Source organism: Eutrigla gurnardus (assembly GCF_963514095.1).
Source record: "Eutrigla gurnardus genome assembly, chromosome: 22".
In the NCBI taxonomy this organism is placed as follows: Eukaryota; Metazoa; Chordata; class Actinopteri; order Perciformes; family Triglidae; genus Eutrigla; species Eutrigla gurnardus.
The window spans coordinates 3,102,148-3,121,732 of NC_139933.1; the positions used below are offsets into that span (position 1 = coordinate 3,102,148).

Consider the following 19,585-nt stretch of genomic DNA (forward strand, 5'->3'; position numbering starts at 1 on the left):
AAAGATGATCTTGAATTATGAAGCTAACTTTGTTAGCAGCTTCACACCAGAATCCAGATGGATCCAGATCCAGTAAGGGTTCCGCTCTGCTGCTTATGTTCATCAGATCCACCCGTCGCTCCTCCGCAGTCCAAATATGGTCACTTCCTTCACTGGTTGCAATAATCCAAGATGGTGATGGGCAAAATGCCGAACTCGAGGCTTCAAAACCATAGTCCACAAACCAATGTGACGTCGCCATGACGACGTCAACCTCTTATAAACAGCTGTGTTTATGGTTTAAACATGATCCAATGAGGTTCTGCTAATTAAAGTAGTTATAACACCTGCTGTTATAGATGATCAGAAGCAAGCAAGTTCCATATCAGTGTTACTGATTACTTTTCAATCTGAAAATATTTTTAAAAATCCAAAAACATTGATGCATTTTATAGAATACGTTATATTAGTTTGTATGAATGCTGATTACACAGTAGTTTTAATCCATCATAAATTGTAAAACACTTTGCTTTTACTATTTAAAATATTATATTATTATATTATATTATATATTATATATATATATATATATATATATATATATATATATATATATATATATATATATATATATATATATATATATATAATTTTGATTGAAGTAAAATTGTAAATGCAGGTTTAAGGAGTAAATAAATAATGTACTCTTATCTCAATATCTATAATGTTTAACAACAATAAGCACACTTTAAAGCATTTTCAGACTGTATTATAATTCCATAGCCGTCATACATTATAATCTTTTTATGATACATTGTCATCACCGTACAGTAGAATGGGATTATTCTACGTGGTCATTGTTTACTTTAAGCAGAGTAAAATTAAATTATAACATTTTGTTTTTCTTCTTGCATTGATTTAATTATATTTATATGCTTCACTTAAAACAAACTATGACCACTTTGAATAATCATGTTATCACAATGATGATAATGCATCATTAAAATTATTATAATGTGTTGATTATAATACACTATTTGATCCTTGGAAAAAAAGAAAATTCAGTACAATACAAAATAAAACATATTACAGGAGATACATATTGCAAAAGCAGCACTTTAACTGAGAGTTCATCACTTATTTTTTTTATAACTTGTCCTGAAAAGAACGGTTTAAATTTAGGCAACTAATTTAAATTATTACTCATTATTAATTGTATCGATTTGTTCTAGTTACTTTTAATTGGAAAGTCAGGTTGATTCTATTTATTTTAATATCTATAATCAGACATTCCCCATTTTTTTCTGTGAAATTTGATTAAATCAAATCACAGTCAAAGTTTCATCCGAAAGTGACACATTTATTTATTTATTTTACCACAAAAATAGTTTATTAGATATCATCACCCAGCAAAACCGCATGTGTGCTACATTGATTATTTAATGAAATATCACGTTTTAATTCAATAAGACTGATATACATAACTACAGGTCTACAAACACAAATAAAGAACTGTACAACACGCTGACAACAGAGAAGCAGTCCGGGTCTGAAGGCACCTCAAAGGCAGGAGGGACTACTTTTCTGTGGTTCCAAGGCGGATGGAGAAGGCGGAGGAGTCCGTAATCAACCAGCTGTTCATGTCCGAGAGTCAAAGTGTTCACAGCTCGTCGTCCTCCTCTATGTCCAGCTCCTGGTCCGTGTCGTCTGACACGTCCGAGTCCAGGTCTGTGTGGGGCCGCTGCTGCTGCTGCGGGGACCCGCAGCGCTGCACGCAGCGGCCCGCCGGCGCCAGCTCGGAGGCCGGGACTGAGTGTCTCTGCTCCGGGCTCTGGATCCCGGGAGACTCGGTGGTCTCGTCTGTTTTATTGGTCCTCCCGTCCTCCTCCGCATCCCTCTTACCCCCCGGAGGATTTTCCTGATGCACATGGAAATAGATGTGTTTTTTATGAATGACCAGACCCCACGTTTAAAATGTGATTATTATTATAATTATTATTAGAGGAGTGAATAATGGATCCGGACCGCTCACCTGTTTTAGTCTTCGCCACTTCGCTCGTCGGTTTTGGAACCAGGTTTTAACCTGAAGGACAAAAAGGAAAAACAAACGAATTAGGTTTCTTCTTCTGGGCTTTTATTTCGGACTCTTTCAACAAAAACATGGAACAAAATCATAAAAATCACAAATTAATATTGTTGTTCGGTCTTATTATAGGCCTCCTATTAGAAGAGTTGGTCCCAACATGATGTGGTTCTACTTGGCTGTGAGACATTCTTCTGCTCTATTTAAGTTTGGGTTTTTTAAGCTGAAGGCCTTAATATTCATAACATTTACCAACTATTTGTATTTTCATTCATAACCGTAACTATAGGCCTATATGCGCATGTGATCAAAGACAGAAGGCCCGTTTATTGCTTTGGTCCACCTGTGCGCATAAAAACAGGAAATTACACTACAAAATAAAAGTAAGCAGTGCAAAAAAATCAAGAAATATAGATATATAATAGAAAACAATACAATAAAAATACGCAAAAAGTATACTTTAAAATATGTATAAAAAACAAGAATATAGAATAAAATAAATATAAAGATCTGAAAAAAATACTATAAACTTTGACACGAAACATGAATATAGACTAGAAAAACAAACAATTTAAAATAGAATAAATACTATAAATATATGAAAAATACTAGAAAAAGAGAAAAATATAGAATAGAAAAAATACAAAACAATACAAATATGAAAAAATACTTTAAAATGTGTACAATAAACAAGAACATCGAATAGAATAACTACTATGAAGATGTGAAAAAATACTTGAAGATGAAGAGATGTGCAGTTTTTCTGCATGAATGACGTTTGATCGATATGGATGTCTAATGAAATAAATTAGTCAAGTTCTGATGCATATCCTACACGTCACTGTCCCTTTCTACCGGCCACTGCCGAGGTGCCCTTGAGCCAGACAACCCCTCACCTGTCTCTCGCTGAGCTGCAGCATCTTGGCCAGCCGCTTCCTCTCCGGAGGCGACAGGTATTTCTGCGTCTCGAACTTCTTCTCCAGCTCGATGGTCTGGTCGTTGGAGAACCGGACCTGGCCGCCTTTCCGTTTATGAAGGGGCCGCTGGATGAAGGGGGACCACAGCAGAGGCTTTCCTTTGGACGAGACAAGGGCCACGAGTCAATGTATGCATCAGATGTGTACTTTTATAGGCTTATATGCAATAAGGGGAAAAGATAAAGGTGGGAAAAAGCTTAGAAGAACATGTTTATTATTAGTATTATATAATATTGGGCCCAATATAGGCTCCTGTTGCCAACTGAAATATTTAAAGACATCAGGAAGTGCACAGTTTACAGCAGTAGTCCAATAGAGACGGCTTCCAGAGCAGATTGATGGTGTGCTCTGGTTTCCTCTCCTCTTTTAATGGCCCTGGAAACGAACAATAGCAGAGACGTGCGGCCCTTTTTAAGGGAAGGTGGTGACAGAGTGAAAACTATGGCCAAATATCCGCTTCACGTGCTTCCTGCTCGGCGGTGTGATTAGAGGCGACGGCGTCCACCAACAGACGCCCGGGTCCTCCACGCTGACACAATGTCAATCTGTTGCGGTCGAGACAAAAAAAAAAAACGTCTCACTGCTGCTCTTTCCTAAGGAAGTTGGCTCATCCAGCCCCAAGAGAGAGAGAGAGAGATCTCAGAATATCACGAAGCTTGAGTGGAAGAAAACTGGTTTTCTGAATAAGATGGAGACGTTCAATGTGCAGCCAGTGAGGAGGAATTTACATAAAACTATAAAGAAAAAGCCCAAACTTTATTTCTACTATTCCCTCCCCAGCTAATAACTTCCAGGGAGCTTGTTTTGACCGATTCGACCACGCTTACGCACAAAAAAGCCCATTCAGACGCGTCAACGTGATCTCATCAAAGGGCAGAGTTATCTTAGAAAGCTATAAAAACCCACCGATTAGGTCACGGGATAAATGAATAGCTTCATAGTCCTGAAGAAATGTAATGTTTGCTCTTTTTTTTGTTATAAGAAACTGTGTTTAATAGGGAGGGGGTTATTTATATCATTTAATGTGAATAAACTTTATTATCTCAAGAAAGACGCACAAGTGCTTGGTGAAGAAGGGAAATATTCATGTTTTTTTTTAATAAGGTCACACATACTTCATACCTTTCCTCGCATTAAAGTCTTCATAATAAGTTACTTTGTGCTCGGATCCCATTAAAATGTTTGCATGATTCTCTGCTCGCCGACCAGAAAAGAAAGAAAGTCAGCCACATCCTCGCGGCCCAGGCAGAGGAAGTGCAACAATATGTGAAAAACGGATCCCGGGCTATCAGAGGCCGAGTGTTTCCTGTATGTGTCTGTATTGAGGATGTCGATAAAATAATCAGCAGCGTGCAGCGAGCTCCCGAGGAAGCGGCTGGCCGGTGGGGGGGTGGGGGTGGGGGGGCAGGAAAACATTCAACAGCTTCTGAGAGCAGATTTACTCCTATCGACGGGCTCACGGCTTCCGCTAGGAACGGAAAGAGGCCCGGCTTGTTCAGCGCGACGCAGAAAGCATGACGGTCCGCCTGTCTGTCACCGTGCTGTGTGTCTAAGCAGCAAAACTCCAAACCTGCTAAGCTATTAAACCAATTAACAAGCCGTAGTCCGACCTGACCCTTTATCCCTCCACGAGACATTTAAAAAAAAAAAGGTGCACCGGTGCGTAAATGCGTAATTACGCATTGTTTGGCCACAAGAAGATCACCGAAAAGTGAAAGAACACATGATTTAGAGGCCAGTTGTGTGTTGAGTCACCAGGCTGATCTGCTCCTCTGATGTTTCAGAACAATGGGAGTCAGGAAAAGGAGTCAAGGTTGCCATGCACCCCCCCTCTGCACCCATTAGGACGGAGGGGATAACACTGCTGTTATTGCCCCCCCCCCTAAACAAAAATATGTCTCACAATAACAAGGTGACTAGTGCGCGCGCTCGGGCATCGTGCTGAAATGTTGTGTTTTCTGTGAGGGGGGGGGGAGAGGAACACGACGTCACGCAGCCTGCAATCTGTGTCTGCAAGGCGACACGAACGTGCAGCCTGCCGATATGCATGCATGACCAAGCGTGATATAGCTTATGCAAAAACGGGTTTCGTTGGCACGGAAACGAAGACAGAAAAGTTATCATGCAAAGGGTAAAAAAAAAAAAAAAAAAAGTGCCACATCGTCAAACTCACAGGATGGAGCAGAAAGTTGTGACATAATCAGACATCACTTTAATGCAAACTGTGGAAAAGCCAAGTGACATCAGAACAACACGCTTCTCATAAATGACACGTTGGATATGTCGCTGCACTGAAGAGTTTTATACACACAGACACACACACACACACACACACACACACACACACACACACACACACACACACACACACACACACACACACACACACACACACGCACACGCCCAACTCACCGAGGGGGTCGTGCCTCAGCAGCGCCTGTGCGTACTCCCCCATGGAGCGGTGGTGGTGGTGGTGGTGGTGCGGGTGCTGGAACGGGTAGATGGAGCCGCCGAAAGCCCCGGCGGAGGCGGCGTACGTGGCGGTCAGCGCGGCGGCGGCGGCGTGGTGAGACAGCGCCGGGTGGATCGGCGTGGGCTCGTAGATCGGCGTCCTGTACGGCGAGATGAGGCTCGTGAAGGAGGAGTTGGGCGACGGGAGAGTCGGCGTGGGGATGAGCGGAGTGGAGCACGAGGAGGACGAAGATGGCGAGGTGGAGGAGGAGGTGGTGGAGGCGGTGGTCCTCCCCAGGATGTCCTCGATGTAGAAGGGGGTCGGGTGCGACGGCTGGATGGGAGTCGGTGCGTAAAGGGGGACGCTCATGGTGCCGCGCGCGCAAGGAGCTGCAGAGTTAACGGGAAGCTGCCTCTTTTTCTCTCTCTCTGCCTTCCTCTTTATCGACGGCGTGTCGGTAATAAACCTCTTCACATGCCACCCAGTCCGTGTGCGCGTCGCGAGGTGAGACCGTTAGACTGTCTCGGCGTCCATCCAGGGGGTTGCGCGGTGGTTGGACGAGCTCGGGCCAACTGTTGGGGCTGTTATCTGGCTGCAGGCGGAGAAAGGGAGGAGATAAGTGGACGGCCAACTTCCTGCAGGTGGCCAGCGGTGCTTTGTGATTGGCTGGCGCGCTGTGATCAGATGACGGGAGAGGAGAGATAATTGTATTCCAGGGAGAATCTGTTCACCGCGGCCCTTATCGCCCGCTGAGTATATGGGCTATAACGCAACGATGGATTACGCGCGCTTGTTGTTTTTAAAGAAGTCTCTTACTAGAAAGCGCTCGCGCATTCAAGGGAAAAAAAGCAGGATTTGTGACAGGCAATTAATCAATATAAAAGATAGACAGGAGTAAGAGACGTGTCTGCCTGTTGCTCCACGTCACGCTGGTTTGACTGATTTCAGGCAGATTTACGCGAAACAGACTCGTGAGCCTTTTTTTTTGGCAACGAGGCTCGTCATGCAGCTGGAAGCGTGTGGATCTGTTCTCCGAGCTGCCAATCAGTGACGAGGCGTGTTAAAGCAATACAAAACCAGACAAACGCCTGCAGTCAAAATCAGCTAAAAGTGACAGAAGTCTTATCAGATATGTGCAGGACTGACGGATTGTTGCAGCCATGCGTAAAAACGAATCTACATAGACCATCACATTCTCAGAAAATACTCGAGTACATGTACGTGGATACACAATCCGAGCATAAATACACAGTATTCTAAAGTAATAATGCGTATTTATGTCTACGGGGAGATAAATCTGCTCATTTGTGCTGGATATAGTCTGATTTTATCCTGGGGTCACAGCAGGACCTCCTCTCCTGTTAATTTGTAGATTCATTCTTAATTTCTGAACCATTTTTTGTGTTTCGAGCTGGAGATGAAGAGACTCTTCACAGACGGCAGAATATAGTAAATAATATTCTCAGGGCAAAAAGAAACAGGACATGTGTTCGCATCAGGTTTCACTCCTGTCACCATTTATTATGACTGTTGTTGAGTTTTGGAGCTGCTTCCCTAAACTAGTACACACATGCCTTCACTTATATGTTTTTATGACGTGGGCCCTTATTGTCATCAAATAGATATAATATGGATGGTTGTTTCCCATTTCTCCTCCTGTCTTTATATTCTTTCATTACTCTCAACTGATCTTCAAATACAAACCTGGTGGGGAGACACTGAATGCTGTATTTATGTTTTTTGTCGGCCTACAGCTAATCAAAATCTCTAAAAATACAGTATTCAGTCTGTACTTTGGGGTAAATCCTGCGGTCTCAACTGGAACGTGAACGCCCCTCAGGAAAGGAAAAAGAATCCAGATGACTTTTATGGAGGTTTTTTTTTTTTTTTTTTTTTACGCACGTGCGTTATAAACGGGCCTTTGACTAATCAAACAGTTTAGAGTGTTATCTCTAACAATGTAATTCAGGTTAACAGCAATCCACTTCCTAACGGCGCGGCTGAATGGCGAGCGATAAACTCATCATTTGAATGTTTGGAGTTTTCCTGTGAAAACCAGCTCAGGGTGATATAGTTATGATAGTGGGCTACACATGCAAATCGCTTTAATGACTCACTAAATGTGCACGATTATATGCAACCCTCTCGCGCACGCAGGCACGCGCGCACACGTTTCCGTAAAGAAATAACAAGATAATTCTCCGTTTGACGGTGACGCCGTGAACGCAACTCAGGTTGTTTTTATTACCTGGTGACTTCATTAATGATCACGGTGAAGAGTCACGCGTCTCTCTGATCAATCTTAAACATCGCACCAATCAATGGCTCCATTTCCTGACGCGTCTTTGATGCGCGCGCGCCCCTCTCCCCTCTAACTGCCCAACTTTCTAACGGCTGCAATTTAGATAAAAAAAAGTGTGCAAACATGGATGTGAGCAGCCTTGAAAGACATGAAAGAAATCAGCAATCGGCTAATATTTGGACTGGAGACAATCATTGCAGCCTCATTGATCCGGATAGCTTAGCGCGGCGTCAGGGCTGACGTCACAAGCACGATTGATAGGCTGCTGCTTGTTGGCAGCTGGCGCCATCCAGCTATAAGGGCCGTGATGCCTTCAAAGACCCCGCAGGTACGCTGCTCACCTGGGAATATAATCCGAGCATGCATGACGCGGTACGTGAACGCAACCTTCTCAAAGTTTGGAGAAACATTAAAATACGTCATCAGCTCTGGTTTTTATTTTAAATAATAAAGAGATAAAGTCATGGGCTTTATATGTGATCATTCTGACGTCACTTAGTCCAAATTATAAAAAAAGGTGATTTCCTAATTCAGAGTTATGACATAGTAGATCTGGAATTATGAGACTTACTTTGTTTGCAGCTTCACACCAGAATCCAGATGGATCCAGATCCAGTAAAGGGTGCTACTCTGGTGCTTTGTGTTCGGATCCACCCGTCGCTCCTCCAAAGTCCAAATATGGTCACTTCCAAAACCAGTTTGGTTCCAGTTAAGTCGTCGTGTTAGTAGTAGTGTTCGTTTACTTACAGTAACAGACGTAAAACATCTACTGTGAGACTTCTTTAAGGTTAGTTGGAGCTCATCAGCTGAGGCACTTTAGCCTTGGCTTCACTTTTCAGAAGCGGAGGTCGCCCCCTGGCAGATATAAGTAAGTCAGGGTTTCCTTAAAGGAGAGGAACAAAGACAAGCAATTTGAGAAATGTTTGACTTTAATTTTACTGCCCAATATTGAAGTCCATAAAAAGTTCTCCCCCCCTAACCGCGTCAGCCAATCAGTGAAGAGATAAAAGGGATGACCAGAAGACACTCTGCTGTCAGTCCTGGTAAGAAATGCAAGAATGTAAGTGTTTCACTTGAATATTTATTTAATATGCAAGTGCAGAACAAATTCAATTAATTCGCCAGTTTGGAACAAACAAACAAACAAACCTCCAGTTAAATGGAGTTATAGATTTAAACTCCTTTGTGAACGTATTTTTCATCCAACACCACCTATGTCATCACAGTACTCCTTTCAATTAAGTAAATGTTTCTGCTGATCTCGAAAATTATACAAAAATAGACTAATCTTTTTTCTTAGCACATTTAGTACTTTAATAATGCAAATTAAATCTGTTTTATGTTCATAAATTTAAAGTCTCAAAAACAGAAAAAAAACTGTGATGTGCATCGTCCACCTTTAACATACAGTGGAAATATTTTTATAGTATCTGAGGTGGGATACGAACAGGTGAAGGCTGGTGGAGGATGGAGTCGGGCAGAAGTAATCGAACCGTAACTGTAAGCAACAGGTGAGATAAAGAACAGCGTGGAGAAGTGATTCCGGGCCACAGAGTCCAAAACAAACGGGGGTCCAGGCGCTCGTCACTTCTTTTGCTCAACGACACCTTAAAGCAGCGAGGAGAACCTGACACGTTTAGACTGGATGTTCTCTCAGCGGAGAAGCCAGGCAGGCGAGTCATGACAGCCCCTCCCCAGATCTTGACCTTGGCGTCCTGATCAGACGGCGGTCCTCAGGTGTCGGCCTCCGGCGGGTCTGCCCCGCCCTGCTCGGACTCGGGGCAGGGCTGCAGAGAGCGCAGGATGTGCTCCAGTGTCCACTGGTCCTCGTGCAAGGCGTGCTCCTCCAGGGTGAACTGGCCCTGCTTGGTCCGGGTCAGTTCCTTCACGTGAGCGCACGATGACAGAGCTGCAGGACAGCGAGAAGGGAACGTCTTAGCTGGGTGGATTTCTGATAGTTCACTTTGCTGTAAACATGCCAACGAGTCTCACCTTTTCCCAGGTCGTCCACTAAGCTTCTGACGTAGAATCCTCCACCACACTCAATATCTGTTAGAAAGATTAAAAAAAAAACATTTTAATTAATAGATTAGATTATTAGAGCGCCATCTTTAGAGAGATTTAGTTGCAGACAAAAAATAAATGATTAAGTGATGGTAGGATAATAGGTGTCATTACATTGTTTGCTCAGCAGGGGGTGCTGTTGGACATACCAGCCATACAAACTGATAATTACCAACATAAAACAACACACCCCTCAAACACAGGATGAGTCCAAAGCTCACAGGAGAGAAACTAGTATCAATCAATCAATCAATCAATCAATCAATCAATCAATCAACACACAAATTACTTAAATAACAATATTTTGCGTCAGGCAATGGTAGGTAAAAGCAAAAAATCCTGCCTCTATTACATACATTTGATTCACAACCACATTTAACAGACATACATGTATAATTTATGTGGAAATGTATATTATAATAAATATGAATATCGGCTGATAATCCATAATATCCCATATTGATGGCGCTCCAGTTTGAATGCGTCATTTAACAGAATAGAAACAGCAGGAATGTTATTTTCAAATACCAGCAAGTCCTTAAGTCAGTATGATGAAGAGGAAGCGAGGAATGTGTGCTCACCCAGAGTGAAGAGGGGAGCCGTGAACTCCTGCAGGGTCAGGTTGTACACGGTGACTGGTCTGGCTGGCTTGGCCTCAACCTTGTGACCTTTCTTCAGCAGGACCGACAGACGCTGGCCGTCCTTTTTCAGTGCGGAGTAGCTTGAAAATGACAGGAAATCAATAAATCAAGAAGATTGAGTCGATAAACTCATGTTCACAATGTTTACTGAGATAATAAATCAAGAGAGAAGTATGCCTTCCATACGATCCGACTTATTTTAGCAACCAGAGGAGTCGCCCCCTGATGGCCAGCAGAGAGAATGCAAGTTAAAGGCACTTCAGCTTTAGCTTCACTTTTCAGAACTGGTGGTTGCTGCCTAAGTGCAAGGTGAATTGGGAAGAAAGCTTCTTCAGAGTTGACGGTGACGCAATGCAGGTCTAACGCTGTGCTATCGCCCTCTAGAGGCCGCGAGGTTCACTGCACCATAGAGGAAAACTGCAGCATGATGATGATTAAAGACATATTTCTATTAGCTTACCCTAACCCTAGTTTCTCCTCTCAAAAACACTTACTGTTTAGATCTAAGAGGACATTTTATTTGCGTGAAATCCACGAGGTATGTCTCCCTCTCCCGAACAAAGAAGAGTTGAATCTCACTCAGTTGTAACCCCCGGCTCATTTACAGTCGAGATGGCAGCAAGATAAGAAAAACAGGGGTTTATTCATCTCTTATCGTGCCCTACATTAGTGGATCGTAACATATCAGGTGTGAAATCAATCAAAGCCACTGAGGCTCAAAATGAGGCATGACGTTTCTTTGGATGTCAATTTTTGAGCAACAACAAAGACCAAAAATTTGGCTTTACCTCAGAGGAGCACGAATATGCACAGTAAGAAGTAACAGTTTACTTTCACACGCAATGATTTTATCAGATTGGAGTCAATTTTATTTAGCACCTTTAAACAACAAGGCAATTCAAAGTGCTTTACATAAAACATAATAAGCATTGCATTAAAAACAAGCAAATAAAATAAATATTTTATTTTGAAGGCTTTACTCACAGTGGAGGAACTTGCATGATGTCACCAGTGAAAGCTTTCAGTTTCTCCTCAATGTCCAACCTGGTTATGTGTTCTGAAAGCAAAAAAACAAAACCATTTAATTAAGAAGATCTGCAGAAAGAGACACATATAGACTGATGCTATTAAATAATGCCATTTGTACCAAAGCCTTTCTCCAGGATCACACTGCCGCTGGCATCAAGACTGTCTGTTGCTTTCCCCAGTTCCCCCACAGCAACATATTTCTGTAAAAATATAAATAAATAAAATAAATCACACGTTGTCTCATATAAATAGCTGTCTTACAGTATTGTTTGTATAAATGTGAATACTCTTTACATAAGTGGGGACTCACCTTCGAACCAGCCAACATTGTACTGAGCATCTTTGTGCCATTCCCAACACCAACAACTGAAAGAAACAGGCAGCGTCAGCAAAGTCTCTCTGTCTCCCCCTGGAGGCGACAGTGGTCATTACACCGCTGGTACAGCAAATAAATATATATCTTTAAATCACACATAAAAAAAGAAAAGAGATCCATAACATCTGATGTTCATGATGGTATACTGAATACCAATCCTTCCTTCACATCCCTGTCACCTTAGCAACCAAACCGCTGCCCTTGGAGATCTATGAGCAGGTAGATCACCACAGGTCAGGTGTTTTGGGTGTTTTGGACCAACGCTTACCCAACACCCCGCTGGCAGAGCTGTCCAGCGTCCCGCCGTGCCCCATCTTCAGACTCTGCTTCCTCCTCTTCCGCGGGTTTGGGTTTTTCACACCAGCTTCTGGAAGATAAACAGCACACACAGACATTTCACCGTTAGCTTGAATGAACGAGTGCAGCTAACGAAGCTAACCCCCTATCCCTGTTGCCCTGTTACCCTTGAGCAGGACTTCTTTCAGTGTGTTCAACACGTCTGCGGATGTCGGTCCTTGTTTTTTGTGTATCGCAAACAATCCATTCAAAGCCTGGAGTTTAGAAAGCGAACTCGATACCGGAGACGCCGTGGTCGTCATGCTGGCCGCCATGTTGCTTGGGTTCTTCTTCTATTTTTTCGGTTACACAAACAAACGAACCGTACCGCCACCTGCTGGTACAATAGTGTGGTACTTAATTATTATTTTATTTATTGTTATATGAGACATGACATTAAATAACATGACGTCCCCGTGGACTTTCTAGCTGATTTGGGGTTAATTAAATGCAGTTTAGCTAGCTTTTAGAGTGCGTAGATGTCTTGCTCACATTTCGGAAACTACGCTACCCAAGATGCTTTGCGCCGACTACACTTCCTAGTTACTTCGCGCTTGGCTTCCCTTTGCCTGTCAGCTGTGCTGTCTACAACAACAATAACTGCCATCGCTGAGGTTTGCGTGCATTTTGTCTGAACTTACCGTCATTTATATATTCAGGAAACTTCGTAAGAATGTAATTTACTTGCAAGTTAACCATTTAATAGCTGTGCGCGAGCCAGAGTGTCGCGTGCAGATACTGTAACGGTAATGTTAAGCAGCGCTCTCATTCAAATGCTGTCGATACACGTTTAACTCGCTCATCGCCGCCGTACATATATTATAAAACAAAAAAGCAATACATTTTCTAAATTAATAAAAATCCATATTTTCATTCGGCACACACGTGATTCCACCAAACGGCATTTATTTCCTCTAATGTTGTGCTTTTTGTCACGCGCCGTGCTAGCGCCAGCTAGCTAACATAACGGGCAAATCAGACTTTAAAGTTGAAATGTTTCGTTAATATGCGCTGATTCTTTGTTTGGATGATGCCGAATTGAAGACGTGGTTCTAGTGGTGTTGGGTAGAGTTTAATTTTTTTGTTGAGCGGTGTGTTTTTTTGTCGAAATCATGATTAATACTTAACTGCTGCGTTTCCTAATGGCGTTTGGTATAGTGGCTTCCTTGCGAGGTCGGTTCCAGTTGTTACTTGGCAGCAGCAAGAAGGGCAGTTGTACTATACTTAATGCAGGACAGACTGAACCATCAGAACAAGTTCTGCATAATTATAGTAAACACTGTAGTAATTAGCTTACAACTAAAATTTTTTCCTCATTATTGAATAATCTGTTGATTTTCTGGATTCATCTATTACATCTTTGGTACATAAGATCAGGAGAAATGGCCATCATGATTTCCTCTTGTTTTGTCCGACCAACAGTCCAAAAGATATTCAGTTCACAACAAATCAAAAGCTTTTTGTGCTTGAAAAATGCCTTGAAGCAACCATAAATCAAATCAATCAAAACTGTACATTTTCTCTCAATCGATTTAATAATTTTGTGTGCAAATTTGATCTTTTCTTCTCCAGTCAACGGGACAATCCACAGAAGGAAGACGGCGTTGTACATTCCAGATGAAAAGGAGACACCGGTGACTCACAATGGAGGATTTCAGGCGGACATACCTGCGTCTGTGCAAGGAAGCCGGCGTGGAGCCTCAGGAGAGTGTTGTGGCTCAGCTCCAGGAGAGCAGGGCTGCTCAGGGCTCCAGACTGGACCTGAGTGGACAGAGCCTGTCTGCAGAGACCTGCTCCGTGCTGGCCAGGGCCTTCCAGAAAGATACCGTCTTTACAGAGGTGTTGCTCAGCGACTGCATGCTCAGCGAGGAAGGTATGTAAGTCTTAAGATCTAAAAGAATATATAATATATATATATATAAAAGAAAAACACATTGTGCTAACGAGTATGACATCATAAAAGTGTCCTGTTTAATGCTTGTGTGTGACTCAGGTGCCAAAGTACTTCTGACTGGACTGTTTGGCAACACAACTGTAAAAGTCCTGGATCTGAAGGTAAGCCCATTAGTCCCTCCACACAGTCAGACCCTTATGATTTGATTCCATGAAATATTGTTTACAGGGAAATAACCTGAGATCGACGGGGGCTGAGATGTTGGGAAAGCTGTTGGCACGTAACAAGACTCTGCGCAGGTGAGAACGATGCTGGCTGCTGCTGTATACTCACCTCATGATCTACTGCTGCGGTAGAGGACAGTTTCCCCCCATGAACCCACTCAAACATCCCGTTTGCAGACTGGTGTTGGAGTGGAACGCCTTGGGGATGTGGGACGAAGCCTTCTCACTCTTCTGTGAAGGTTTGGCCTCCAACGGCGTGCTGACTCAGCTGGACCTGCGCAACAACCAGATCAACCACCACGGAGCCTCCGAGCTCGGCCTGGCACTCAAACGCAACGCCGCTCTGCAGGTGCTAGGTGAGATACCATCACATCATATAATATGACACCCTTCACAGAAACCACGTCTGATCCAGAAAAGAAGAGGGCGGAGTCTCCAAATGTCCTTCGTATGGAATCCTAGAGGAGATGATCACGATCCTGTTATCTGGTTATGGTGAAGGGGTGGGACATTTCTGACAGAGACCAATCAGAGCAGACTGGGATTTTTGGGAGGGAGGGGCAGGAGCTCAAACATAAACATGAAGGGTTTTACTAAACATGCTCTCGTTGTAACTTGAAATACAAGTCTGCACCAGAAAAGGAGCATCACAGGTAGAATGATGAATCTTATCCACAACGTAGCGGTAAGAAGAACAGATACTTGCAGTACTCTGGTGTATACTGAGTTTCCCTGACTGGCTGGTTTACAGATCTGAGGTGGAACAACATCGGTCTGCTGGGTGGCAGGACTCTGCTGGAGGCTCTGCAGAAGAACAAGAGCGTAGTGCAGCTGGAGATGGCAGGAAACAACATACCAAGCGACACACTCAAAGCACTTGGTAAGATGAATGTGTCCTCATATGTCTGTTATGCATGAGAAATAGAAGTAATAGTAATAATAAGCCATGGCTTCAAATTGTTATGTTTCTGCAAGATTGTAATGTGGATGATTTCAGCGTGGGACACATTTATTAAGTGTTTACGAGCATTCCGGACCCATCTTTCTCCGTCTTTTCTCATTTTCCCTTTCAGAGCAGATCACAGGGCACAACTCAGACCGGCAGTCCACCCTGAGGGAGGGCCGCTGCAGGACTCAGGTCCTCAGCAAGGAGATCCAGATGCTCCAGGAGGAGAAGGGCCGCCAGGTAACCCTCCCACTGGAGGAGGACGCAATTATGATACAGCTATTAAGATGGGGTCATTCATGGTCCTCACAGGATGAATCCTTCTGATGCTCCCCTGCCATGTAGTTGTTTTTTTTAGAATCTCAACCTCCGTCTCTTTCAGTTCATCAACCTGATGGAAACCATAGACAGACAGAGGGAGGACATGACGCGCTCCAACGGGTGAGTGGAGGTGTTCAATCATTGGCCGTATCATAGTCACCTGACAACCTCCACATCAGGGATATCTCACGGCAATGACCTCGTTGCCTCTTCTCCCTTCTGATCAGGTCCACCTCAATTCAGATTGGCCAACTCCAGGAAGCTCTGAACGAGAGGAAGTCGGCCGTCAACTCTCTCACCGCCAAGTAAGCGTTTCATTTCCACAGTCTGGATTGATGGGGTTGCGAGGCTATGCTAACGTCGTATCTGCGTGATGTGATGGTGTGCAGACTCCAGATGACGGAGGCCGCCCTCGCCCTCTCTGAGCAGAAAAACACCAACATGGGAGAGCTGCTGACACGAGTGAAGGCTGAGAAAGAAGAGCAGAGGGAACGACAGAGCAGAGACAGGAAGAAAGAGCTGGAGGTATTTACAGACGTGTGTGTGTGTGTGTGTGTGTGTGTGTGTGTGTGTGTGTGTGTGTGTGTGTGTGTGTGTGTGTGTGTGTGTGTGTGTGTGTGTGTGTGTGTGTGTGTGTGTGTGTGTGTGTGTGTGTGTGTGTGTGTGTGTGTGTGTGTGTGTGTGTGTGTGTGAGAATGTATCTCATGTGTTTCCATCTGGCAGGAAAGTGCCGTCAGAGAGGGCAAACTCCTCAGAGAGATCCAAAACCTGACAGAAATCAACAACCAACTCACCAACAAAGTAAGCAACACACGCACACACACAGGCCAACGTTGCATTATGAGTGCTGTTAAATGTGTGTGTGTGTGTGTGTGTGTGTGTGTGTGTGTGTGTGTGTGTGTGTGTGTGTGTGTGTGTGTGTGTGTGTGTTAGTTGGAGGAGATGGAGCGAAGGTGTAAGTCTCAGCAGCAGCAGATCTTTGAGCTGAAGCAGGAGCTGACCAACAGCACGGCGGAGCTCAAGCTGCAGCTGGCTCAGGCAGAAGGTAACACACACACGCTACACAGGAGACACACACATTCTTGTTTACAAGCACACAAAGAGGTCCCAGACCCACATCTCGCCTGTATGTCACCCTCCGACAGACCGTCTGGAAATAGAGAAGCGAAGGTCCAAGCAAGCTCTGCAGGACATGGACAGCCTCCGCCAGAAGGAGGTGCTTTCTCCCTTCTCTTCTCACGTTTCCATCTCCATTGTTAACGTGAGGTTGCCAGGCAACCAACAGATGTTCCCAGGAAGTAACTGCTCCTGGCGAAGAAATAGTTCACCACGTTTAACCCACAACACAAGATGTTATAGTGAGCTTTAGGACTTTAATTCAGACTTTTCTGTATGATTCACTAAACCTCATTATTGTAGAAGCAAAGGAGAATAAAAAGTTTAAATTTGTGTCCAGGTGGAGCATTTGAATCGACATCTAGAAGAGAGCGAGAGGGCTTCGCAGGAACGCATCTTCAAACTGGAGGGTCAGCGGATTCAACTGGAAGAGGTTTATCCCTGATGTAGAAGACATTACGCGATAAAACACTTATAGTGACAGTGAATTCCTCCTTTATAGGTTCACTACACACAAAACGAGAGTGAAGGTTGTATCTATTGAAGGGGGAGTTCTTCCTTTCCCTAACTGTATTTCTTCCAGGCAGTTGTTATTCAAATTGGGAATTTGAATGTGGATTCTCTGTCCAAGCTGGGGGATTTCCCAGGAAGCACCTCAGTGCTGGAGAGTTGGTGGAGTTAGTGGAAGCCCCTTGTACATCATCATAGGTTTGGATCTTCAGGGCCAGTGTGAGGAGCTCCAGACTAGCCGTCTCTGATTGTTACGTTAAAAAAGTGTTTCTGTTGTAGGAGCTGAGTAAAGCTAAAGCAGCGTGTGTGATGGAGAGGGCCCAGGCTGAGGAGGAGCTGGGAAGAGTGAGAGCTCAAGTGCGTCTGGAGGAGGTGGGTTTCAAAATATTAAGATGTTTATGTATCATATAAAATGTATTATTTCTTGGGAAATCAAGATGTTTTTGTCGTGCTGTAGGATGTTAGAATGTCTGAGTGGATTATCCTGAAATAAAGTCTGTTATTCTGTTTCTCCATCATCATCCTCACCTCCCTCTGAGCAGCAGGAGCACGTGTCGTCGTTGGAGGAGAAGCTGCGCTCCGTGCGCTCCTCCCTCCAGGAGGTCCAGCTCCACAGCTCCCAGCAGAAACAGACCGTGTCTGAGCTGCAGGCCAAGAACAGCCAGCACAGTGTGGAGATAAACGGGCTGCGGCGCCGCACGGAGGAGCTCCAGCAGGTCGGGGATCCTGTTACACCAACATGAGCTTCATAAAAGTCCATATATGTGGGTTAAATTATATCATATGTGGGTTTTGTTGCAGGAGCTGTCGGGGAAGGAGCAGGAGAAGGTGGCTGAAGTAAGCCAGGTGAGGGTGGAGCTGCAGGAGCAGATTGGACATTTACAGGCAGAGAGGACGGCACAGGGAGGACTCAAAGAGAAGATCAATGCTCTGGAGAGAGAGATTAAAGGTACACCACGCTGTTTTTTTCATCACTCTACACCAGGTCAGACGTATGAAATGTTTTCTGTAGTGCCGTCTCTCATACCTTTCTCCCCCTGGGGCTCGGCCGTCCTGCAGCGCTGAGCAGCAACCATAGAGAGGTGCTGCTCGACAAGGAGAGCGAGATGTCCTCCATGCTGGAGAAGCTGCGGCTGAAGGAGGCGGAGATCCAGAGGATGAGGGAGGACGAAGCCCACAGAGCCAGCTACCTGCAGAGCGCCGTCCTCGCCTACGTCCAGGGCTCGCCTCTGGGACAATACAGCAGCCCCAAGAAATGACGAGCCGGGACCTCGGAGCCCTCGTGGGTTCCTGCAGAAGACATCAGGATGGTCTGGACTCGAAACGTGTGGAGATCGTGAAATGAAGGGTTTAAATGTCTCGACCTCGAAATTGAGCGCATTAATGCTCTTGCAGGGAGGAACGACCCTATGACCTTACATCTGTTGCCATCCTCGGGGCAAAATGTACATTTTGACGCCCACTTCCAGTGGAGTAATGAGCACTTCCGCCCTCTAGGGGGCACTATCAGTCCATTGGGATTTTAGCCATTTTTTTTACAAAATGTTTGCCTGTAGGATGAGATTATCACCATTTTTTTTTATCTCTTCAATCAGTCACATGTCAGTTTTTAGTTACACATTAATAAAGCATCGTATTGTTCTAAGATTCTTAATCTTCTATAACTAGACAGCATTGTCTCGATGTTTTACATTTCCTTCGATCATCGCCAAAGAAATTCCACTCTCATGTCTTTAGCTCTCCTGTCAACTGAGATTTACGGTGCTTAAAATAAATCGTCTGTAGTTGTCCAGCCCAATCTGCTGTATTTATTCCTGTTCTCCTCCTGTTGTTTGTGTTTGAATACAAAACCGGATTTGCTTCAAATAAGCCTTAACATTGTATCTGTCTAACCAGACGGGCGGTAGCTCAGATAAACTGAGTGACACGCGTTATCTGCTGTTTTTACAGATTATTTTATGAATAAAGTTCTATTCTGGATGCAGTTTTTTATAATACAAATTGCTGTTTTATATCCTGATATTGTATCCGATATGTGATGGATATTTGCAATAAAAAATGTTCAGTGTTTTTAAATGTTTTTGCTGGTTTTGATTATATGTATTAAATGTCATTCCTGAAATAAATATCTCATGACTTTTCATAATGTGATTAAATGATTTTAGTGGCTGTATTATAGGCTATTATTTAACATCCACAGATAACAGTATCCACAGTGTTATGTGTTGGTGGGGTGGAGATGTATGAGGTCACTGGGTCTTGAAATCACAGACAAAGATGTTTAATTGTCAAGATAGTTCACTGTTCGCACATTGGAAGACTAGGAAAATCAGTG

General features: G+C 43.9%; 3 protein-coding genes across 3 annotated transcripts; 1 reads left to right on the forward strand and 2 right to left on the reverse strand.

Moving 5' to 3' along the window:
• Positions 1 to 1,003: 1,003 nt before the first annotated feature.
• hhex (hematopoietically expressed homeobox) lies at positions 1,004 to 6,076 on the reverse strand. The gene is made up of 4 exons (XM_084039944.1): positions 5,452 to 6,076; positions 2,959 to 3,137; positions 2,012 to 2,062; positions 1,004 to 1,897 (listed from the first exon to the last, which is right to left on the reverse strand). Exons 1-4 carry the CDS (start codon positions 5,858 to 5,860, stop codon positions 1,640 to 1,642), a joined length of 897 nt encoding a protein of 298 aa, XP_083896070.1. The 5' UTR covers positions 5,861 to 6,076; the 3' UTR covers positions 1,004 to 1,639.
• Positions 6,077 to 8,863: 2,787 nt separating this feature from the next.
• On the reverse strand, positions 8,864 to 12,524 carry trub1 (TruB pseudouridine (psi) synthase family member 1). Its single transcript, XM_084040170.1, has 8 exons — positions 12,367 to 12,524; positions 12,172 to 12,270; positions 11,838 to 11,893; positions 11,646 to 11,727; positions 11,483 to 11,555; positions 10,439 to 10,578; positions 9,786 to 9,842; positions 8,864 to 9,702 (listed from the first exon to the last, which is right to left on the reverse strand). Exons 1-8 carry the CDS (start codon positions 12,512 to 12,514, stop codon positions 9,527 to 9,529), a joined length of 831 nt encoding a protein of 276 aa, XP_083896296.1. The 5' UTR covers positions 12,515 to 12,524; the 3' UTR covers positions 8,864 to 9,526.
• A 251-nt stretch (positions 12,525 to 12,775) lies between these two features.
• On the forward strand, positions 12,776 to 18,786 carry lrrc45 (leucine rich repeat containing 45). The gene is made up of 18 exons (XM_084040212.1): positions 12,776 to 12,853; positions 13,812 to 14,112; positions 14,233 to 14,294; positions 14,362 to 14,432; positions 14,535 to 14,713; positions 15,109 to 15,237; positions 15,431 to 15,543; positions 15,686 to 15,744; positions 15,852 to 15,929; positions 16,014 to 16,149; positions 16,348 to 16,425; positions 16,558 to 16,669; positions 16,770 to 16,840; positions 17,081 to 17,173; positions 17,530 to 17,622; positions 17,793 to 17,966; positions 18,052 to 18,199; positions 18,310 to 18,786. Exons 2-18 carry the CDS (start codon positions 13,884 to 13,886, stop codon positions 18,507 to 18,509), a joined length of 2,025 nt encoding a protein of 674 aa, XP_083896338.1. The 5' UTR covers positions 12,776 to 12,853; positions 13,812 to 13,883; the 3' UTR covers positions 18,510 to 18,786.
• The last annotated feature ends 799 nt before the right edge of the window (positions 18,787 to 19,585 follow it).